We start from the raw sequence: 24,833 nt of genomic DNA, 5'->3' as shown, positions 1-24,833 counted from the left end.
ATTATATACCAGCCATTTTCAACTACAACCAATTCTATGTTCAGAAACAGAATCTATTATACACTGAACGTGACAGGGTATTTCAATGTAAGCTTTCATTTTGTGAGTAATAAGCAGCACATGGCACAGCATTATTAGCAAGTAGCAAGTTAACCACAAATGAAGCGGGCACTCAACAAAGCAGGGGCAAAGGTAGAAGTTGTCTGTGAACTTTGAACTGCTGGTAAGATGGCATGAATAGGTTTGCGGAATCAGACTGCACTCATTCTAGAATAGTCTGTGGTTTGACCTACACACAGCCATAGCAGCAAAGCTAATAGCACAGAAATTACTAGGGTAATGTTTTGCTTGAATTTAAGTTATTTGTGCAGTACTAGCTGTTAAGAATGTAGCAAGTATTTATAGATTGTCAAATTTTTAATATTGTGTCCGTATGATAAGTCAGTTCTTCTGGCAGATTTTTGTTTTGAAACCTTGGCAAAGTTTTCGGTGCCAAAAAGGTTTTCATTGGTAGAGTAATGACATTAACAGCATGCTTTAGAAACAAAGTTAAAGATTTCATTATGTGGAGGTGACCTTGAGATTTTCAAAATGTAGATATGATCACTTATGACAGACTAACATTTTCTATTTATTGTGAATTTCACTTCTGCGTAAGAGTTTGATAAACTATATTGAATGTTAGTTGTAAATTAAATTATTTTCCAATGATGTAAATGTTTTATCAGTGTATGCAGTGATAGTCTTTCTGTTTCAACTTCTTCATGAATATGGATCATTTGTCATTCTGTGACATTGTTTCCAGCAAGCTGTATCCAACATCATTTCCTGACAGTTTCTTATGTAGGAGATCCCTCAGGCATGTCTGTTGTCTGCCACGATGGCCATGTATCAACTCACAACTCAGTATACAGATGCAAAGCCTGTGCAGGTTTCTAGATCAGAATTACAGAAGAACTGGTACTACCAGACAGTAAAACCTGCAACATACACACAGTATAGAAACTTTTACAGAACTATAGACAGTAGAAGTGAAACTCGCTTCTACTGTCTATGACAGAACTAGAATCAAATGTCTTTTTAGGAAACGAGGAAATAAAAAAATTTGCATACCACATTGTGCTTTCGCCACAGCAATAATAACAAAGCATGAAGCAGGATATGCATCGGTGTAAATCTTTATTTATTTCACAGGCATTGAGATCTCATTAATACACTTGGAAACATTATGTGGAACCAATCAGTATTCTTAATTTGTTGTGCATGTAGTCCATTTCTCTCTCACTTCATCTCTATTAAAAATGCAATAAGATTGAATGATGAAACAGATTGTTTTTGCTGATTGTGTTAAAATTGTTTAAGATCAGTGCAGATATTGAAAAATACCCAATCCTACGAGGATTCATACTTTGTTGCAGTGTGTGGCAGAGCTTTCTAAGTGGGTACAAGCTGCATCAAATATAGCTTCTACACTCCAATTGTTTGAGTTTTACTGCATAGAACAAGTTGTCCTGATGCCAGTGAAGTTTGAATCCCAAAAGACTGAGCTTTTAAAAATACCTCTTTCCGTAAAGAAGATGACTGTAAATCTAGCAAAGCTATTGCATTGTGGTATAGTATTCAACACTCATTGAGCTCAGCTGGTCTACAAATTCTGTGTTTCTAAAATACACAGATATAGACAGTAATGATGTGTGCATCTCTCTTTAACAGACAACGATGAGGAGACCAAGGCTGGTGATGATGTTGTGGAGGGTGTTGTCAGTAGTGATGGAATAAATGAGAATGGAGGGTCTGACAGTAATGGTGGAGGGAGGGATGGTGATGCAGAAGGCACGGCAAATCTGCATGATAAAAATATTGATTCAGAAGCAACTCCAAATGTCAGTTCTGAAAGTCAAAAAGATCACCATCAGAATGACAATATTCAACAAAATGCACATATTGATGAGAGCCATAAAGAGCTATGACAGGTTTTGTTTTACTTTTATTATTTTGTCTTGTTATGTTCTCTTTGCCAACAGCAGACACATTTCTATCATTATTTATATTGTTATGTTTTGTTTCCTTTCTTCTGATTTGCTTTCATTTTGTAAAAGGCGCTGTAGTCATGGAAACCACAATCAGGGATGGCATCTCAACAGTCTGATAAATAATAAACCACAGACATATAGAAACCAATGAGCAATTGGGTTCAGAGGTTATAAAGGACGATGCAGTTTGTACCCATTTACAATATTTCTCTGTATTCGTAGCTCAGTAGACACAAAAAACACTCGTATCTCACCTTCAACTAGCCTTTAAGTAAGTTAATTTCATCAGAAAATTTATCATATTTTCACAGACATTTTATAATTATACCATTTTCTATGTTCATTGTGGATCATTGTTGTGAAGAGTTGAAGTCAGCACTGTGAAAACTGTAAAACTAATGCCAAATAAAGCTTCTGAAAAGAGTCGGAACTTAAACACCATCAGCAAAGTAAACTGTGCATGTCACTTTCCAGTAGTTCTGGTACTACTCTGTGTACAGTTTGTCACAATCGTTGCTCTGAATGGCAAATGTCTCTCTGGTCTCAGAAATCAATCTGGATTTCAACAAATAAAAAATAATTCTTAAAATGGATATACCCTTGTGTAGTTATTAGTCCCACGGACACCGTCCGGGGGGACTTATAGGTTTGGTCATGTCCGTGCGTGCGTCCGTCCGTCCGTGCGTCCGTGCGTCCGTCCGTTCACGCAGATATCTCTGAGATGCCTGGAGCGATTTCATTCAAACTTGGTACAAGGATTACTTCATATGTCATACAGATGCACGTCAATTTGTTTTGTGATACGATCCAATATGGCCGCCAGGCGGCCATTTTATTACGATTTTTTCATGTACAGAGCCATAACTCAGGCATGTTCCAACCGATTTTATTCAAACTTGGTACAAGGACATTGACCAATGTCATAGATATGCACGTCAATTTGTTTTGTGATACGATCCAATATGGCCGCCAGGCGGCCATTTTATTACGATTTTTTCATGTACAGAGCCATTTCTCAGGCACGTTTCAACCGATTTTATTCAAAGTTGGTACAAGCTTATTGACCAATGTCATAGCTGTGCACGGCAATTTGTTTTGTGATACGATCCAATATGGCCGCCAGGCGGCCATTTTATTACGATTTTTTCATGTACAGAGCCATTACTCAGGCACGTTTCAACCGATTTTATTCAAAGTTGGTACAAGCTTATTGACAAATGTCATACCTGTGCACGGCAATTTGTTTTGTGATACGATCCAATATGGCCGCCAGGCGGCCATTTTATTACGATTTTTTCATATACAGAGCCATAACTCAGGCATGTTCCAACCGATTTTATTCAAACTTGGTACAAGGACATTGACCAATGTCATAGATATGCACGTCAATTTGTTTTGTGATACAATCCAATATGGCCGCCAGGCGGCCATTTTATTACGATTTTTTCATGTACAGAGCCATTACTCAGGCACGTTTCAACCGATTTTATTCAAAGTTGGTACAAGCTTATTGACAAATGTCATAGCTGTACACGGCAATTTGTTTTGTGATACGATCCAATATGGCCGCCAGGCGGCCATTTTATTACGATTTTTTCATGTACAGAGCCATTTCTCAGGCATATCCGCATGTTTCGACCAATTTTATTCAAAGTTGGTACAAGGACATCGACCAATGTCATAGCTATGCACATCAATTTGTTTTGTGATGCGATCCAATATGGCCACTGTGCGACCATTTTGTTACGATTTTTTTCATGTCCTGAACCATAACTCAGACATGTATCAAGTGAATTCATTCATAAGTATTTTTATCACAGACCTAATGAAGAGGACTCTATCCTCTCTGAGGACCTGTAATCAAAATACCCATTAACAAGTGGGGACTGTGTCATCAACGATGACTTGTTTTTCATGTTTTTTTTCAGCATTACAATGATGACAACCAAGCTAAATCTGCCATATATTGAGAGTACACCTAAGTTCAAATAAATAGAATGTGTCCTGTTGGAAACTCACCTGCCCAGGTATTAGGCCGTGACATTATGGATAAATGTACGACAAGTGGAATGGAAAACTGCACCGAGAAAAAACTTACTTCTGTGAATAGACACTTCAAAATGCATAGGAAAGTAAAATTTTGAAATATTAAATTTGTTGTGTATGTCAGTATTAGGTACCCACAGTATTAGAAATATTTCACAGTGGCATCAACTTCAAACCCCTGGCCTTGCAATATGCCAAACTCACAGCTCAGGAGGGCAGATTGTCCAGCATCCACTCTACTTTCCACACCGCCAGTGACGAAGTAATCTGATTGGATGTGAATACAGATGTACACAGGGTGAATGCTGGCATGGCAGATTTAGGATTTAATGATGGTCTCACAGACGATGACATAAACCATCAGCCTCTTTATGGCAACAAGCAGGGTGTGTTTTCACTAGAGGCATACCGTCTGAGAGTGTACACAAATTATTGGCTGGCATGAATGACAGGTGGTTCTATGTACAGAGGAGTACATTCAATGCATTGTATGTGACAAATGCAGAACATAGAGGGAGGAAATTGCTTCAACACAATCAATAGACCCCATTTTCACTAGAACCTTTTTTAACATGATGACAACTGTGGCATATGTACCAACATCTGCAGATCAATGTTACTGGTATAACTTGACAAACTCAAAACTTAGAAGCTTGACTGTTTGAGGACACGATGAATAGCTGAATCAGCATATTTGATATCAGTCATAGACTAGTATGGATCACATGATTTAATGACGTGATTTTATTATTTGTATTTAGCATTTGTAGGCATTTGCAGAATTCATAAAAATGTAGCTTCAGTTTTCTACATTGAGCTGTGATGATACAAATTTAACTCTGTCCTTAGAATTATTCCGTTCAACAGGATTTCAAATCAGATGCTTGTGTTCATTGTCACTAGTTTACAGTTGTTAAGGAACACGTCACTGTAAAATGGACGTGGTGCACATTAATAAACATACAAAAAAACATGACACCCAGTGCATGTAGTACAAAAATAGAATTTAATAGATCAGTAATCCATAACAATTATTTTGATGGCGCTTGCTTTCTGAGGGAATCCGACTCTATGTACTTACAAAACCACAGCCTTTTCTATGGTGTTTTGGAGACTCAAACATCACAGAGAAAGTCTTGTTTTTCATAAGTTTTTGCACATTTGAACATCAGGTTTCCATATACCCTAGATATTTGCGTCTCTATGAAGATACACTGTCCATGTATTGTTGTAAGCAAAATGTTAGAATAGTACTTTGAAAGACTGGCAGTTATTTCCATGACACTGCTTCAGAAATACAGTAACGTGAAAATTGATATGTCTCATGAACCAAAAACTTCAGGTTTTTTCAATAACACAAGACTCCGTAGCTACATCATTTGTAATACCATGTATTCTGTTTGACTGTGTTGCACTGTTGCTTTCAAGTGTTGTACTGTCACTCTTTGACTTTGTTGTAGTGTTGTGATCCATGCTGTCCGTGTGATAGGATGTATCAACTAGGTTTTGTTCTGTTTCAGTGCTGACATCTCTCTCATCATCTGATTTACTACTTGTATGATCACTATGCCCACTACAATCACTACATTCATCGTCTGTACTGCAGCTACTGCTATCTGTGATGTCATCCTCTGTACCAGAGTCCTTTCCACTTGTATCATCTGAGACTTCCTGCTTATCCAAACTGTTGATTTCCTCTATCAATCTTATGCCACTGCCCATAGCTGTAGTCTGATGGCCACAACTCATTTCAGTGCCATGCTGTGAATGGTGATCAGCGCCCTCTGCTGGTGGCAGACTTGAATGTTCACAGTGATCAACTGTGATATTCTCCATACCCACCACGATCTCATCAACCCCACCATCCTCTTGAACAAGTATAGCTGCATGCTCCAGTTCAATCAGGTCAAATTCAAGGTCACTTTTACTGACTTTCACCTGAAGAGAAAAATAGACAGGCACATGGAGAATAAAAAAGAATGAAGCTCTAATTTGAGAGTGTTGGCCAACAAATAAGTTGAATACCCTTGAGATTGAAGATAGAACAGTAACTCACTGGTCTGAGCAGAACAGAATGGTCCTACACCTAAAACTACTTGATTTTTGTTTTCTCTGGAATTACTTTGTGTTTGACAAGCAGATTTTTATGGAATGACACAAGAATGTAATTTCTGTGGTTGTATAAACACTAACATTTTTTCTAGGACTGATGGTATTATGTTATTACCTTACCTGAGTGAGTGACTCTGCCAGAGATGCAATCCAAGACTTCTTTGCTGACTGTATCCACACACAGTAATCTGTCACATACAGATCATTCAGAATGTATCTTGTATCATCGGTGGACAGCAGACGGTGTATTTCCAGCAAACATTGCAGCAGTTTCCGTCGACCTATTTTCGAAGAAATTAAGTAAACATAGTCGGAACAATCATTTTACTGCCAAAGGTCATAGTCTAGATTGCGTGATCTGGTTTGATTGCTCTCTGCAGTCAGTATTCTTTGATGTGACTCACGTGCATATTGATGTTGCATGTACAGTGCCCTCACATGGCGTATTGAACTGACAATTATTAATACTGTGAGGCCAATAAGGTGATTTTAGGGAAAAAGCAACCTTTCAAGTGATTAGGTGATTTTGCTTTTCTTTTTGCTGACTTAAGGTAGAACGCACCTCGGGGACAGACATTGGACTCTCAAACTTTTACAATTCTCTTCTGATATACCACATGTGGGGGTTCATTTAAAGCTCTTGGTGAAAGAAAACTTTTCACCGGCTTAGTTTTTCGAAATTCAAAATTTTATTTTTCTCCATAGAGTTAACACAGGGATGGCGGCCATTTTGAATTTCGAATATCGGTAAATCTTGGGTAATTTGTTTCTCTAGTACCAAAATTTGCACGGTGACCCCCTATTTTTATTCTTGATTTTGAAAGAGAATGATTGAAAGATTCCTTGAGCAAAGTTAGAGCAAAAGTTTAAGTCTTTCACTTTCGAGGTGCATACTACCTTAAAGTGGGCGTTTCCCATAACAATAAACATTCCTTTCATATTAAAGGCAATCTGTTTAAATATCATACCAGTATAGACATTCTATGAACGTTTTGGTTATGGAATTTCCAGAGTTCAACGGAATGTAGTCAGCAGGAGATTCATGCTATTTGCCAATGTGACATTTAATCACAGGTTTGCCTCAAATGTCTGCATCTACTTTGTACGTGTCCTTTGAATGATCATTAGAATGAGATTCATGGCTTACCCAGACTAAAAATTTGTTGTACATCCTGATACACTTTCTGTGTAAGTTTCCAATGTCTGTAGAGAGGATAGCACAATGATCTTCTGTGACAACTAACAACAACATCTTGCAAAGAAGTAAATGTTTGCAGCCAAGAAAGTGTAGAGCTCAATTTACAGATTGTCCATGCAGACTCCACCTATTAACAAGAAATGATAAAAAAAAATGTGTCACTGAATATGTTGCAGCTAGTTTCGAGCTGGAATCAGAAACGTAAATGGAATCAAAAGGGAAAAGGTCACATAAATGTACTTCATCACAATCAAATCCCCGTCACTTACAAAATGGTGTAAAAGAAGATGGTGTAAAGAGGATGCTGTAACTATGGCACTTGGTATATATGTTGATGTATATATGAGGACATAGGCGAGAGTGGTAGAGGTGTGGACTGGGAATTTTGGTCCTTGAGGGCGCTCTCCATGAGGAAGGGATCGGAAAACTCAGCCCTTTGTGCGATAACCAATACAGGTCATTCTGGTAACTGGTCTCACTGCCTATAGAGCTATACTTACAGTAAGGCTAAAAAGAGAGGAAAAATTTAGTTGTGCATCCTCACGAATATATCCATCTAACGGTAACCACGTCAGCCTTTGTTTAATTTCCACTCCAAAGAAATGAAAGACTGTGTGTGATGCTGAAGAATCACATTTACACATTGCAGTTCTGCACAGTGAAAGTATTGTTGCCACGTGGTTGCATGTGATTACAGGGCTCAAAATACTGGGGTGTGCACTGCACTATGCATGTCCACGTTACCTTGGTGCAGCATACATACAGCACACATTCTGAACTTTACCTCAATATGCTAAATAACCTGTTTTGACTAGTATGATCCTCATTTCCTAAATGTTTCGCTTAAAAGCAAACAAATTTCTGACAGCTTGAAGTCCCAAATATTGATACAAATGAAGTACATGCTGCCCTGTAGTTGAGCTCTGAAGAAAAGATGATAAAACACAAAAACGGCCCTGAACACAGCCACAAGGGACATGAAGTACGGAGAACTTTCCTGAAATGATGGGAAGGACGACTAAGGCACTGTGCATATACTGGGAAGTTGTGCATGTGGATATAGAACCTGACATGCACATTTTGCATGTTGGTAACAAATTCTATTTCAACCCCTGGATTTAGAACTACCAATATAATGTAAACATTCCAGTTTTCATTACAGTGCTTTGCATTGAACCATTGGCATTACAGTACTAGAAATACAGTCTAACTTGAGTTGTCAACACTGTCAGGTGTAACTATCGTCTAGCGGTAATATCAGTCGATCACTGTGCAAAAGTTGAAACATTATCTTGAAGGAGGTCAAACGTAGTCAAACACCACTAGATTCACACAAACAATATGTGAAAATACCACAAATATTTAAGAAAAATCTCATTAATTTTCACTTTTTGGAAAACTTTGCAATTAGAAAATTCTAACTGTGACATAGTAAGACCATTAATTAGTTTATAATGCTGTACTGTTTGACCATTTTTTTAAATCTTATATTTTTTGGCTTACCACACGGTAAATACATATTAAGTATGTCAGCAATGGCAATGAACTCTTTTGTGTGTGGCTATAATTTACTTCTGGGTACTGCACATGACTATGGCAATCACAAAAGTAAAACAAAATCTTTGTGGAAAATATATACATTTATACAGTCAACATTTTTACTGTGTAAAATGGGAAAATATATAATATTGCAAATGATAGCAAGAGGATAAAACTTACTGTATTTTCACCTTCTGTTGTTCTGTGGTTGTAAGCATATGCGAAGATGATATCCAACAAACCAAAGAATAAACTATTTTGTGTCTGTTTGTCCAACAAATATTCCTTGTTTGGTAATTTTCTAAGCTGTTCTTTTTCCTCTTCAGTAAATTTGACTGCAAAAAAATCACTTCTAGTTCAGTCTCAACGCACCTATAAACTCATAAATTTTCACCTTTTGTACATACATATTATTTCCCATTTCGCAATATCTTGTACAAAAGTCTAAATAAGAAACTGACTATTAAAGAACTGGAAAAATTTAAGTCATAGTTGGAAAATGGAAAACTTCAGACAGAATGTCATTTGCTGCTCTTTCTACTCTACAGATTTAAGAAAGCTATGACTGATAAATTGTGACTAAACAGTCAGAGTAACACAAGGTATATTAATGTCATCAACCCACAGTAACATTGTAAACATTCTCATCAAATCTGCACCATATATGAACCAGTCTTACCTATGCTTTGATTTGCTGAAAGGTTACCATCTACAAAACTTTGTTGTGATCTAGATTTCTCATATTCTTCAAACCATGATGGCTGATATGCTAAAATCTGCTGAACCATTTCATCCTGATACAAATCAGCTCTGATGAAAAAAAACTTTAGAATTGAGAAAATCTCATTTTGATCAAAGTTTATTGTCCCAATTGTTCGACAACTCTAGCTCTTTACTCCTGGACTACATTGGCAATACAGCTGTCAGCAGACATAGAGCTCTGTGCCATCATAATACAGGAGCCCAAATATATGACATGCTGAATTTCTGTATTCACATTCTTCACTTCATTATGGCAAAGAGGAGGGGTTTTCAAGCACTCTTTTGGGTGAAGCATGGTAATTTCAATACTGACTATTTGGTAGGATAAATTAAGGTAGATTGCGCCTTGGGGATTGATATTTGGAATTTCTAATATCTTATATTCTTACTGTAATTTATTTTGACCACAGAGATAAATACTTACAAATAGTGGTCATCATCAAATTTTCCATTTTCTGCTTCAATCCTCAATTTCCTACGTTCACTGGGACTTGTTAGGTCTGGATCAGGGACATCAACCACTCCTTGCAACTCTTCCTGTAGAAGACAATAACTTCAAGGTCTAGATTTCATTTAAATTTTGTGAAAGTCAATGTCGCAACCTTGACCACAAACTTACTATTAGTGAGCATTTTCCAGGTTTTGTATGATTGTGACCTGAACTCTACAGTTGCAATACAAACAAACAAACAAGCAATCAATTCTCCTTCCACTTAGCATTGCATGGCATTAGCAAAAATAATCAAGAGCATGAAAAATTAAGTCTTCTTGAAATTATCCATAACAGAGAATTTATCACAAAAACCAACACTTTCACCTACAAGAAGGGTAAGAATTAAAAAAAAGGTCAATAAATCAGATAGTACATCAGTGAAATACTCACCCTCAGTTCTTGGAATACACAACTTCTCTTATTGGCAAATCCATATTTGACATTAGATTTGAGTAAATCATCAGAAAGTTCTTCATGTGGTTGCTGGTCGATTTGCCAGTCAAATTCCTCCTCCTCTTCCCCCTCAAATTCCTCACTCTGCTCATCCCCTCTCACTGATTCACTTGCATCATCTCCAGGTCTCTGTTCTCCTGCATCAAAGAATTCCATGATCAGCTTGTAACAACATCAAAGAAACTTGTCTGAAAGAGACACCGCCTTACTCTGTGATTGGCTAAACCAGATATATGATCTAATACAGTGTCCCGTTATTTCTATATTCATTACTCATCATACAGGTCATGTGATCAGTTTGAGAGGACATTTTATCCTTCTTTTCTTGATTTGAAAAACTACTATGTCCTAGAGTGTCTTTCTACATGTCCTATGGAAAATTCCAGTCACTAGATACAACAGACTTTCTGACATTTTGTATTTTGTATTTCTCTATGACTTGTTATGGCACTTTGATACTTACCCATCACTTCAATGAGTGGTGGTGCTGCAGACACTTGACCCTTTGGAGCTAACAACTTGGTAAGCATATCCAATCCTTCAAAGTTCTCTCCGGCATTTACTTTGGGAAACTTCAGTACAAAGTAACCTTGGATTTGGACAAAGAAAGAAGGTATGCTGAATGTCAACAAGAAGGCATACCAAATATCAACATTGATGAGTTGAAGTAGGATGGTGATGCTGACTTGGCTGAATTATTGTATGTGCAGTATCAGAATGTCAACAACACAAATTTTGTACATCAGCATTCATTACCTGTATCTGTATCATAAGAAGCAGATTCCCGTCCATCCTCCAGAATTCTTCCTGGCAAGTTGAGTCTGAAAAATGAGTCACACAAGATGGAAATGAAAATGTACTGTATAAAGTAGCACAGATACACACTTGGTAAAAATATGTATACAACATTCCGTTTATGAAATTTTACAATTGAAATAACCTGCCTTCTTGTGATTAAAATAAAATGGTGTCACAAAGGTGCTGGCATAGTTCATAGTGTATCGAAAATAAATAGTCAATGTTATAAGAAAGTTCTTCCTGAAAGGCATTGCATAATAAGAGAAATATATCATGGTAGTTGATCGGTACAACATTTGGAATATTTGTTTTTTTATTATAGCATTCTTACCTCAGATAGTATGGCGTTGAATAAAATTTGAATTCGTCACCATCAACATATATCTCAGTGTCTGCTACCTTGGCAAACTTTGCTTTGATTATTATGGACAGATATTCAGCGTCCTGTGACAGCTCAAATGCCGGGGTTAGCATGGCTTAAATGGATAGAAATGGAAGACATTCAGTACGAGGTAACTAAATCAAAAAGTTTTGTTCCTGTAACTTTTGCTCAACCTTGTGGCTCGGTTAAAATACTTGTATTTCAGCAATTGTTGAGCAAATGATTGTTATTGTAAAAACAACTTCAGAAAATATCGCAACTGGAGAGCATAAACTACTTTATGAAGAACCTATCACATCATCAGTTGTATTGTCCAAGAATTAATTGAAACAGAATTTAGCACATCTTCAATGAAGGGTGAATTCCACTATTTAATGAAATTTTCTAAACTTAGTAACGATAGGAGAGATCTTTTCTCATCAATGAAGTTATCCTAACTTTATCCTAGATTATTCTACATTTGATTAGAGAATTGTTGGTACATTCTAAGTTCAGGTGTCAAGCTGCCTCTCATAAAATTTATTACAAACACTGTCTCCCAAGCAGCTGCAGGTCAAGATATAGACACGGTCCCTCGCGAGGGACCGTGATATAGATGACAATGTTTTGTGCAATGTTTAGCTTTGTTCTTGCTACACTGCACTTGCAGATGTGTGTTGATATGCAATAATAAAGCTGTTATTGACAAGTCAGCCACGCTTGCTTCAGTGTGATCACAAGCCTAGATACTTTTGTTTTTCGTCATGTCTATGGTTCAGTCTGTGGTCTATGGCAATGAACCGTTATGCATGTCACTGACTCATCTTTAGCATGCAAATGAATGTTCAATATGTTAATGTGACAAAAACAATAACGAACCTTTGAACACCTCGACTCGACAACACAGTAAACAGGTGAACGTGTCGTTCAACACGCGTACACGTGAGTAGAGCTGTTGGTCATCATGCTATGATTACATTTACTCACACGCATGCCCAAATCTCTCCCGAATGAGCACCACTGAGGGCGCCAATTTAACCATATATGGAATCACCCAGTCAGCCGATAATCAAATAGGCCAATCAGAATGCATTGGCCTTTGACACACCCCTGCCATGACATACAGTCTCTCCAATATTTACCCAGCTTTGTCGAAAGGACTGGAACTAGGACGTTTTACTTGAACTGAGGAAGGGTTTTGCGGGTTTATCCGATCCGATTATCAGCACAGCATATTTTTTCTTTCGTCTGCGACCATCGTGTGAAATATGTGATCCACATCGTGCATTGGTTTAGTTTCAGTCACAGGATTCACAGCAAAATCAGCGATCAAGTTGCTGGGCCGGTCGAGCAAGTTCAGCAGAGGACGCGTCAGCGTAAACAAACCGTTGGAAATTTAAAGGCACAATTATTGAACGACATGTACTATCTATTTCGACATACTTTCGCCATTTGAATCGTTACAGGTAATTAATTCGATTTATGAGTAGTGATTTTGATTTCTTTGCTGTACAGAAAGCTGTGTCTGTTTTGGGAATAGGTAATATGTAGACCAGATCTAACGTGACTCATTGTTTACAAACAATTGTGACGTGAACGTGACACAGTTACAAGTGAAACATACGCAGAGATATCGACGTTTTGAATCTTTGGTCTCATAAAGTCATATTGAACGTTGAAGTGTTTCGTGTTTAGACATTGTTGGTTATACCATGGAGGTAAATAAATACCTCCATCTGTCCATGCCTCATGTGGAAACGAAAAATAGAAACCGGAAAACTTGCCCCAGAAGTAAGTTGGCACCTTCGACAGAGTAAAGATCTAATTATTGATCATTTGCATGATAACATAACATTGTACATCATATAATATTTCTTAGTAATATATTTATTGGTGTATTTCTACAATCTTAATAATATGGGGTCTTTGGAGTATTTACAAACTAAACGTTATTGAACAGACATCATCATCATTATAATAGTTGATATTTGCAAAACAGGTTTCTGTTGCATTCCATAAGCAATGTAGGTTGACGTGTCCACTTAAACTGCACCATGGAGTTGCATTTTTTTACGTCCATGCATTTATCAACTGCCGGCTAGTCTGATTGAATTGCTTTATGGAAAAATCTCTTACATTGTTTGTAGACATGTTGTCTACAAATAGTCCCAAGCTTTCCCTTCTGCTGTTGGTCATTGAGGCCAAAATATTGACCATGTGTTACCAACATGCTGCCAGCTTTGGTAAGGCTATCTGTACTCATATTTTACTTGTGATTCACTTCAATGATTCAAGCACAGACCCTCCACCAGTGAGATTCAAGGAGTCCCTCAACTGAATCATCAGATTGGCTTGCAGTTGAAAAATGTACAGTTTTTGCACATGAGCAAGAGTAATTACTGGTCACCCCAATGCCCCGTAAACAGATCCTCACACACCATTGATATCAGTTTAATCAGTGGCTTTAGTGAAAGGATTAAAATAGCTATAGTACTACTAACTAAGAAATGCTGAACTTTCTTGTAATCCTGTTTTCAGAGTAAAAAGCTTTGTCTCTCAACAACGAACACTTTTGATTTGCTCAGCACAAATGATGATGTTTTTTTTCCTTTTGCTTCATTCAGGATGACATCAAAGTGACATAGAGCATCTTCATGTCAAGTTCACAACCACATCATGGCGGCCACCTACAATACAATCATACAAGGAGGTCGATGTCCATGCAGAGGAACTCCAACATGGATTCAGAGGTCCCTGAATCCCCAAACATGTGTTCAACGTAGTCTACAAGGAAAGAGAATGATGCATTGTGGTCATACTAGTACTTTCCTGAAGGGCTCCAAGCTAGGACATCGAGTCAAACCACAACCTAACAAGCACATTGTATCTAAGACTCTAAAAACACTGCCAAAAAATCTCTCCAGATATGAGCAGAAGATTCAGAATTTTGGCACCTTCACCAAAAACATAAGGGGTAACTCTAAGCGCATCTTCTTGCAGTTTCGCCAGAGGCCAGAACTTGCTTCTGGCCAAATACAGTTATTCTCAAAAAAAATTATTCCCAATGGACCTGAAAATGAAACTGGTGAAGATAATAAAATTGGAAATGACAGCAGAGTAGACCAAATTAAGTCTGTTTTTGGCCAAGGTGACATTGATATCCTGCAAAAAGTCATCCAAGCAAAGCAAAAAATTCCTCCTATGCCAAAACTCAAGCTGCCATCCTTTCCAAGGTTTGTCCTGGCTGAACATGCTGTAATGGCTCCCGAGCAAAAACTACAAGAGACAGAAGCCTTAGACTCACAGGCACATTCTGAGAGGAACATAAAGTCTGTCATACGCACTGATGAAATTAATGGCGAGCGTCTAAACAAGAAAATAACACAGCACAACTTTGAAGAAGCTCTTTTACACGCAAGTGAAGACCCTGTAGTGTACAGAGTGCACAGAAACTCACAGTCTAAGGAGGAAATCCGACGAAGAGTCATTACTCTTGCTAAGAAAATGGACGAAATGAGCAAGAAATCAGATACAGCATCCCTTGAGAACAATCTGTACCTTTACAGATTGCTAGCAACATTTGCAAGCAACCTGCCAACCATCAGCAAGTTGAAGGATGTTGACATAAAGAAGCTGTTGAAAAAGAATTACCGTGGCTCACCTGTAGAGGGCAGTGATGGACCACTTCGAGAACAGCATGACCTGGAAGCAGCCCTGCTGAACATGTACACGAGTACAGTGCCAGCAGAGAATGTTGATACCTCAGCATTTGAAGGCCATGCAGAAAATGTGAAGACATCCAGCGAGAAGCCAGAGAAGACTGGGACGAACAGTGTTATGAAAGGACTCCTCAACAAAACCATTATGAACAATAAAAAAGAAAAGGAAGTCAAGAAGCCTAAGACCAAACCTGCAATTGTTATTTCACAAGCCAGTATAGATAACCGAACGAAGGCTTTGGTGGAGACCATCAGAAATGCAAAGACAAAAGGATCCAAGTTGACAAGGATTGAGAATCTGTGCAAACACATTATGACATACCCAGATGCTAGATTCCTGGCTAGACAGGTAAAACGATTACCGGTACTTATAGTTATATTATTATTAACATGGTTGTGAGGTGAGCTGTGGCCGTCAACCAAAAATAAACAAGAGATCACGTTTTCTTTAAAATTTATATCAATAAACGAATAATTTTTCAAAATATTGTTATAAAGCTATGATGTTATGACTGGACAAATTTAAACATGGTGATCAGAGTTCGCGTTTACGCAAAAATCGTGCGTATTTACGCATTGAAATTGACTCTCTAACGCATTTTTTTCTCGTTATGCGTTTTCTATACGCAAAGGATAACACCGAAAGCACTCCCCACGACTGAGCTTAGGCGACAACCAGACGAAATTTGTTGCAACACATTTCTGTCAATCACTCATTTTGTGTGGAAAGTTTCGGATTCTCTGGGCGTTGTCTGAAAAATCGGCATCGTAGTCCACACGTTATCACGTTAGGCACGTTATCATGTCAGCTGTGTCTATGAATTACGTTGCTAATTTTCAGGCGAGCGATAGTTTCTGAAAGTGAGTGATTGACAGAAATGTTGCGACAAATTATATAAATGCCAACCGTGCACGATCATCGCGTCTCGCTGTTCCCAAATTTTGATCAAGCACACATGCAGCATGGCGTCGAAGCAGACAAATCTGTTTTCTTTCAACTTTGCTCTACGAGTCCGTGAAAAAAATGATTCATCGGTAGAGCTCGTCGGAATCCCGATAAATTTTGAACACTGCAGAAGTGTCTGGATGGTAACTGGTCGTTCAGGCACCAAGTCGTTTCGGCCCAAGTCGTTTCGGCCTCTCAATTTCCGGCCCCAAGTCACTTCGGCACCGCAACCCAAGACGTTTCGGCATCTGTATTTCGATTTTTTTTCAAACTATTTAGTAATTGACTGATCCGTCATATTCGTAAGCGTGACCTTTGTGTTCTGACCAGTACTTTATGTGCATTTTGTGTGAATTTTGCCGTGCTGTTTCGTCACCGCTTTCAAACTTTTGCCGTGTCGGCGGCTATTGATATCGATAAACTTGTGTCACAGATTTGAAAATGATATGAAGTTTTTTCTTACGGTCTCTTCCCATGTTCTCACAAAGATTAAAGCATGTACGTGAATGTTAGTTGACACTATACTTTTTAGTACTTTACGCTACTAGTTCCCACAGGTAGCCTTCAGCGGTGCCGAAACGTCTTGGGTTGCGGTGCCGAAACGACTTGGAGCCCATATTGGAAGGCCGAAACGTCTTGGGCCGAAACGACTTGGTGCCGAAACGTCCACAAACCGTCTGGATAAGCTGCCATAACTCTAACTTTTGGGTTGCCCGATGTGTTTTGACGGTCGCATGTATACCCTTCGCTGTTACGTTTCAACATTGTTCAAGTTGTTCGTTAAACTGTTTGCATTAAAATAATGTTACATCGTACAATCCGAATATGTAGTGTAGGTTTATTCAACGCACATTGTATTTTGCAGTCAGTTTTTTCATCAATCGAGTGCGGAAGTGAAATTACGCACTCAAATCCAGCCATTACGCAATTTTAGCAGACTAATGCGTATGCCGTACGCGAGGAGAAAAAGTCACCGCGAACACCGGTGATATAAAAACAGAAGTTTAAATTCTACGTTGTTTCATATCCATCAGTTGAATTCATCTCGTCATTGCTAGTTGAGAAATAGAGAACAATGATATCTTTTGATCAATGTGTTCTCTTGCTGACATTTGGAATACAAATATTTTGCTTGCATTTTGTGATATTTTATTTGAACAGGAAGGTGTTTTGTCCCCCCTGCTGCAATATCTACATGGCAAAGACAAGACTTTGCAGGGTGAAATCAGAAAGGCCCTGGCTTTACTGGGATATGCAGAACCAGTTAAAGGCCGTGGTGTTAAAATCCTGACTATAGATGGAGGTGGCACAAGGTACATTGAAACTTTAATGCATAGTCACAAACAAATTGATGTGTTGGAGATTTTGACAACTGTACATCATGTATAAAAGTCAAAGTGATTGAGAAATATTGTTGAAGTAATTCATATTTATTTCTCAATGCTTGAACTGAAGACCTCTTTTACAAACATCTAAATGATACCAAAGTTGTATCAATAATATAGGGTTATTCACAAAATACGGTCCTGTATGGACGAGGGCTCAGTGAGTGACGTATTGGACGAGCCGAAGGCGAGTCCAATACGTCACTCACTGAGCCCGAGTCCATACAGGGCTGTATTTTTGTATAAACCTATTATTATACACCTCCCTCCATTAATTGTCCGTATAAACTAATTCTATGGTAAATTTGAGGGATGCGGCACACGCGATATGAGTGGAACGCGTGCGACTTGCGTTGGCACGAAGCCAATTAATTTTCAGTGCAGTACAAGCAAACTTCGCTGAATGTTTTCAATTTAATTAGTTTTTTTAAATAAAAATCAAGTGCATTTAGACTCAGTTTTGTGTTTAGCGTGTTTAAACCTTATACTACGAATACATTTTGGTGGAAGTTGTTATTATGTCTATAACTCACCGTAAAATAGTTTGTTTACATCCGATAATTGCTAGGTCAAAGGTCAAAACAGGCGCGTCGCGCGTCTCCCGTATTCGGGACTCTCCGCGTACTATACAAATACGGAAAGTTATTGGACGGTCAAGCTCCCATAGGTTACGGCAGTAGGTGTATCAATAATATCTCAAAGGTGCAATATGGAACAAACTCATGTTAATATTGTGTACAACCTGTGATCTAATATGATGAGTAATTACTATTTGATGAACACTCAATTAATTCTTCAAGCATCAGACATCCTGCTGTTTCAGAAAGAGGCCTGTATGTAAATTTCAGAACTTTGGTTGCTGTGTGATATGAAAATTGCAAATGAGATAGAATTTCATGTCATATTTGATTTCAACAGGGGTATTGTTGCGGTTGAAGTGTTGCGAGTTCTTGAGAAGCAGTGTGGCAAGCCAATTCATGAGATTTTTGACTACATATGTGCAGTCAGTTCAGGAGCAGTGCTTGGGTTCCTGTTAGCTATCCCAAAAGTCTCCCTGGATGAATGTGAAGAACTCTTCTACACCTTGACTAAGGACATCTTCAAAAGGAGTACTCTGGTTGGTACTGGACAGCTTGTTTGGAATCATGCATTCTACAACACTGAGGCATGGACCAATATTCTAAGGTAGGAGGCATATCAATGAACTCCACTTATTTTTTGCCAATCAACATCAATAGGTACAAGTTTATTCAACATACGTAAATATTGTATTCGTTACCCTTTTTTCTGTTCATGTGGACACCTAGAAAATATCATTTTCTTGAACTAGATGTTTGTACTTCCAATGATTGTTGATTGCAAAGAACTTAATCCTGCATTTTATTACAAATACAAAATACAATACACATAATACAAAATACATCACTCAGGGCTGTGTCATCAGTAAAATTTTTAGTCTGCAGCACAACATTAATAGAAGAGCCAGCTGAATGTATTGTTGTCTACGTTGAGCTGGCACTTTTATGCATGTAATTGTGCAATTACATTTAAATGTTTCTGTATAAATATCTATGTACAATAAATGCTAAATACAGGGCAGACAAAACTCAATATGCAAGGAGCATTTTGAAGCAAGGAATTGATAATTCTTGGGTACTGAATGAGTGAACGCCCATTCTAATTTTGTTGTCTTCTTGTGCTATACAGGGACCATCACCTGAGTGAAAATCTAATGATTGAAACAGCTGCTGATCCAACGAATCCAAAGGTAATGTAGAAAGGAATCTTTTGCTTTGTGAATTATTATCTTAAATATATCATGTCAAAGTTTTTCAGACAAATACACAACTTCAGACAAAAGTGCAATATTATTGTATACTTTTGTTATGTCCAGCGAGAGTTACTCTACAAAACATGTAATTCTTTTGTTATTTTGTTAGAAGAATAAACAAATCATTTGTGGAAAACTGCAGGCAAAATATTTGTTTGATACCGATTTAGTAGGAAGAGTGTCTCACTTTTCACCAGTTCTTGATATCATTGCAATTATGACATAGTGAAGCTGAAACCAGTCAGTTAATTTCTCAGCATTGAAGTTTCAATTGCAGCTTTCTATTAAAGTAACATCCTCTATCTTCTTACATTTCAGATTGGAGCCTTGTCTACTCTTATACAACCCAGTGCAATTAAACCTCACTTGTTTCGCAATTACAATGTGCCAGACAGTGTCAGGTCGCACTATCCAGGAACCTGTCAGGTCAAACTATGGGAGGCTCTCCGTGCGTCAACGGCTGCCCCAGGGTACTTTGAAGAATGTAAATTAGGTGACTCTGTACATCAGGTATTTCACTGTCATGTCTCTACATCAGGTATTTCACTGTCATGCATTTCATCTGAAAACCATACATATTGTTATATGTAAATGAAGTTGAAACTTTATTGTGTTATTCAGCGTCACTTCATCGGTATCAGATGAGCAAAAGGTGAAACAATAAGTTATTAACCCTTTGAGTGCAGTAGTAATTTTTCCAATCAAAATTTTAAATTTTTCTGTAATTCTTTCAGTAATTTTGGACATCACAGTATATTTTTTACAGTTTTTTAGCTCATATTTGGTTTTGTATATAAATACCAAAAATAGCTTTTATGATGAGTCGGTGGCGTCTGTATGTCTGTATATTTGTGGATATGTATGTGCGGATGTATGTCCATCACACACAAAGGCTCCCATACCCCCAGAGCTACCATCTCAGTATTTGGCGTACAGGTAGATGCAGGGGTTGAGATGTGAATTTGTTCAAATGAACACATCAGTGTCAAAATGTGCAAATGAGGTAAGAAAAAGGGAAATCCCGCAAATGTGCAGGCCAGTAAGAAACAGGCCAACTCCACTGATCTTGAATCATTTCCTGTCATTGTTTATGAACTGTACATATTAACAGACATGATGAAACCATAGACAGTAGAGGGGGGCAAGACCGTCTATACTCAAACTAAGAGGGCTTGTTTCTGCTATGCATGTTGCTAAAGTTGACCTCCAGTACCTAAAGTTTCAGACCTTAATTACTTTGTTATTCTTGTTTTTCTGTTTTAACCCTTTCGCCCCCAGTTCCCTGTGTACAGGTCCAACTTTACCATAGAAAACAATGGATTTGGGACAAACCATGGTGGTGAAAGGGTTAAATATTTCTTGTTGTTTTTCTGGTTGTACTGTGCCGAAATCATTGTCATAACATCAAAATTGAATTTTCCTCCACTGAACAGATAGAAACAACATTTATTGTTGATCATTGGTAACCCATACTGGTATATACCAATTCTGATCAAATTTGAGCGACACCGTATAATTGCGGTATTTTTATCAAAATTTGGGCAAAAATCTGAAAAAATTGACTTGGATATATTTTATCATGGCGACAGAAATTGAAATTGACTTTGGTTAAGCTTGTGATGTAATGCATTGAAACATAGTCATATTTTTATCAATTGAAGATAAATAGTAGTAGATGAGGGCTGTGAGGAGTTGAAAATGGTCACATTGCTTTGTAATTTGATAAACATTATACTGATTAGTTGCTACAGTTCTATCGAAGACCTGTATGTGTCACATTCTAAAACAACCTTCATCTCCAGCGTCGTCCATTCTGTAATTTCCTCTGCTGTGTACCTCTGTAGTCTAAATATTCAATTAAGCACATGGTCACGTAAACAATTTTGCTTTTCCCCTCAAGGATGGAGGTTTGCTGTGTAACAATCCCACAGCCATTGCTGTACATGAGTGTAAGCTGTTGTGGCCAAACACACCTATACAGTGTATAGTGTCCCTTGGCACTGGTAGATATGTACCTGAGGCAAACCCAAAAAGTAACAACATGAGCGGCCTACGAGCAAAAATATATCAACTCGTTATGAGTGCCACAGATACTGAAGGTGAGTTCTGATTTTAGCAGCCATCATGCATGTAGATAGGTAAAGTATGGCTCCAATGTGTTTCACACCTGCTCAAGTTGTTTTGTTTATTCTTCAATAAATGTTCTACAATATCCAATCATGATTTCATGAACAAGGTATAAATATCCAAATATCTTTTGATTAATCTTTGCACTATTCCCCACCTAGCCACTATCATGATTAATCCAGAAGTATTTGTTGTAAGCATAAGAACAAAAAGTTTTCCTCACAAACATGACCATTATCCAACATTTAAATGTTTTAATCAGTCTCACATTTTTTGTTTCAGTCGTTCACAGCATGCTTTCTGACTGCATGGCACCAGGTTCCTACTTCCGTTTCAATCCATACTTAAGTGAAGACATCACACTGGATGAAAACAGAATGGAAAAGATTGAAACTTTGCAGCGGGACACACGCAAATACCTCAGGAGAAATTCTTTCAAAATCAGTGAAACAGTCAACAAGCTGAACCAAACCAAAAACATTTACCATCTCTGTAAGGACTGGTTGGAAACAAAGCAACAAATTTATCATAAATGAAAATACAGGTTAGGTGTTACCAGATACACGTACCTAATCAACATAGATACACGTACCTTATCAACATACAGTGTCGTACATACTCATATGAACTGTGTGTTCATTCACTGAAACAACATTTCTGCCTCAGACAGACTTCTTTGATGTCGATGATCATGCATAATCTAATGTTCAACCCATTCTCCACTGCATTTTGTTATAGTGGTATAACAGTGATAGGTATGGAATTGAAAAGGAGTTACAGTTAGAATAACTTTATTGTCCATAAAGTGAAACATAGTTTAATTAATTGCTAATTATCCAGTTGTGTGGCAATGCACCAAGAATCTATTGTGGAAATTGTTACATCCCAAAACTTAATATAAGTTAAACTGGTACCAAACATTGTCCCACCATCTTTTAAATTCTTCTCAAAAATATGTGATTATTGTCATGACCAGAGAGTGTTATTTAGACTGCCATCAAAGTTTACAACAGATTCTAATAACTCTGATTTCTGCTAAACCTATTAGCTTTAGTATCTTAGACTGTTTTAATGACTTCAACCTGAAGACAGAGTTGACTGCCAGGATTTGATCTAGAAATGCCATCACAATAGACATGTGCAATTTGTTTTGTGGGATTGCATGACTGTGCAATGCATCTGTCAGACTTGTATTTGACATTGACTTTCAGGATAACTTCAGAATCCTTGCTTACAAGTGCCATTGAAGTTTTGCTTCACCTAGTAAATTTCGTCTGCCTTGAATTGATAGTCTAATGAAAGGAACAACTGAAATGTACCCAAAATACAACTGGTCTAATCAGGATTTGCAGTGAGCTCTGTCACCTAATAAATGTACAGCATTTATGAAAATCTACATCAGCCAGAAACTAAGGCGCTATTGATGCCATCAAAAGTTCAATTGTATCTCTTTACCCTTTCACCCCCAGTTCCCTGTATACAGGTCCAACTTAGTCGTAGAAAACAATGGATTTGGGACAAACTATGGTGGTGAAAGGGTTAGGTAGTTGCATTCCTGAAATTCCTGAATTGACCATTATGACAGGCCAGTATTTATCTCCATCCAGTCCTTGAAGAAGTACTATTAAGCTTCATAAATTTGAGCTTTTAAGTATTTTACATTTTTTGAAGATTCTCTCCTTGCACCTGTGTTAATTCTGACACCTCATAGAGAGAAGTTTCATTCATCTCTTTGTCCATCACCATGTAACATCCATCATCGGTGTGATTCAGCAGCTTTCATCAATGTAACTTGACATTCTTTTATCAATGCCAATTGACAGCTAGTGTCAATGCCATAGATGTTATTAGTGCCCTGCAACAGCAATCACGTCTGCCATGTGGCAGCCATCACCGATACCATGTGGCAGCCATCACAATGCCATGTGGCAGCCATCATCGGTGCTCTGTAGCGGCCGTGGTCATGATGTTACTTGACAACCTGCCAATTGGCAGCTAGTATCAATGCCATATGGTAGATGTCATTAGTGCCCTGCAACAGCCATCATATATGCCATATGGCAGCCATCAAATATGCCATGTGGCAGCCATCAAGTATGCCATGTGGCAGCCATCATCAGTGCTCTGTGGAGGCCATGGTCAATGTTACTTGACAACCTTTATCAATGCCAATTGATGGTCATTATCAATGCCATGTAGCCATCATCAGTGCCATGCAGCAGCCATCAACCATGGCATGTTGCAACCATCATCAGTGCTTACTTCACAGCCATCATCAGTGCCATTTTGCCACCACTGTAATTGCTAGGTAGTTCTACTGATAGAATTTTATATATGAATAGTGCAACATAAAATAGTAGTTCATGTTAGTATATGTGTAATGATTATCGTGCTTGATATAAAAATTATTCACAAAATATGCATCATTGTGCATTAATTGTAACAACTGCTTAAATTTTCAATACATTTAGTCATGTCGAAATTGGTAAATTGCAACATCTTCATCACTTTTTTGAGAGTAAATTTTCCAATTCATAACTGCCCAAGTACATTGTGCAAGTTGTAAAGGTAGTGTAATATACCAGAGTGACAAAGTTCTGATATCGGCCATTTATGAAAATCAATTGTAAAATTGAAGGAGTTGAATAATGTCCATACTGTGTGCCAGTATATCATGGAAATAATGGGTGGATTCTCAAATCCATGGCATTTTCAACTTCATATCAAAAATAAAAATAGCTGATTTATTTACTTCTCAAAATGGCTATCTCTCAGAACTTTTCAAATCATGGTAAAAGGAGTATTTGATTGTAATGCTTTGTCGAGCATTGTTGAATCAGAAATAGCATGTATGATTTACAGAGATAAAGCCTTGTTTTACATCAACTCTAGGCAGTATTGTAGATTGGTCTTAAGTATTTCATGCCTGTTGATATTATGTTCATAAAACATGTGCAACCCTAACATCTTGATGAACAAGTAACCTTACAGTGTTCCTGATCAAAATCTCTGAGTACTGCAGACATACAG

The 24,833-nt window shown here is 37.8% G+C and overlaps 3 protein-coding genes across 6 annotated transcripts in view; 2 read left to right on the top strand and 1 right to left on the bottom strand.

Annotated features, from left to right (window-relative positions):
* Positions 1-2,626, top strand: part of LOC139135892 (cysteine-rich with EGF-like domain protein 2) — a 30,630-nt gene extending 28,004 nt beyond the window's left edge. For both annotated transcript variants that reach the window (XM_070703666.1, XM_070703665.1), the window contains one exon: positions 1,714-2,626. In XM_070703666.1, the coding sequence (XP_070559767.1) occupies positions 1,714-1,970 (257 nt within the window). In that variant the 3' untranslated portion in view covers positions 1,971-2,626. The remainder of the gene's footprint in view (positions 1-1,713) is intronic.
* Positions 2,627-5,066: 2,440 nt separating this feature from the next.
* LOC139135889 (protein SHQ1 homolog) lies at positions 5,067-12,783 on the bottom strand. 2 transcript variants are annotated; one of them, XM_070703662.1, is made up of 11 exons: positions 12,675-12,783; positions 11,766-11,910; positions 11,393-11,457; positions 11,100-11,225; positions 10,574-10,773; positions 10,115-10,227; positions 9,608-9,738; positions 9,109-9,263; positions 7,339-7,516; positions 6,312-6,472; positions 5,067-6,017 (listed from the first exon to the last, which is right to left on the bottom strand). In XM_070703662.1, the coding sequence occupies exons 2-11, from the start codon at positions 11,906-11,908 to the stop codon at positions 5,418-5,420; spliced, it is 1,872 nt and encodes a 623-aa protein (XP_070559763.1). In that variant the 5' UTR covers positions 11,909-11,910; positions 12,675-12,783; the 3' UTR covers positions 5,067-5,417. The 2 variants fall into 2 exon arrangements, with proteins under 2 accessions (XP_070559763.1, XP_070559764.1); XM_070703663.1 differs by having other exon boundaries at positions 10,574-10,770; positions 12,675-12,779.
* A 132-nt stretch (positions 12,784-12,915) lies between these two features.
* On the top strand, positions 12,916-22,507 carry LOC139135888 (calcium-independent phospholipase A2-gamma-like). Of its 2 annotated transcripts, none has more exons than XM_070703660.1 (8): positions 12,916-13,261; positions 14,420-15,863; positions 17,622-17,773; positions 18,764-19,030; positions 19,553-19,613; positions 19,995-20,186; positions 21,577-21,775; positions 22,086-22,507. In XM_070703660.1, exons 2-8 carry the CDS (start codon positions 14,472-14,474, stop codon positions 22,337-22,339), a joined length of 2,517 nt encoding a protein of 838 aa, XP_070559761.1. In that variant the 5' UTR covers positions 12,916-13,261; positions 14,420-14,471; the 3' UTR covers positions 22,340-22,507. The 2 variants fall into 2 exon arrangements, with proteins under 2 accessions (XP_070559761.1, XP_070559762.1); XM_070703661.1 differs by lacking the exon at positions 12,916-13,261 and adding an exon at positions 13,498-13,586.
* The last annotated feature ends 2,326 nt before the right edge of the window (positions 22,508-24,833 follow it).

The sequence above is a fragment of the Ptychodera flava genome, chromosome 6 (assembly GCF_041260155.1).
Source record: "Ptychodera flava strain L36383 chromosome 6, AS_Pfla_20210202, whole genome shotgun sequence".
Lineage (NCBI taxonomy): Eukaryota > Metazoa > Hemichordata > Enteropneusta > Ptychoderidae > Ptychodera > Ptychodera flava.
The sequence above is the reverse complement of the archived record's forward strand: the minus strand, read 5'-3'. Positions and strand labels throughout refer to the sequence as shown.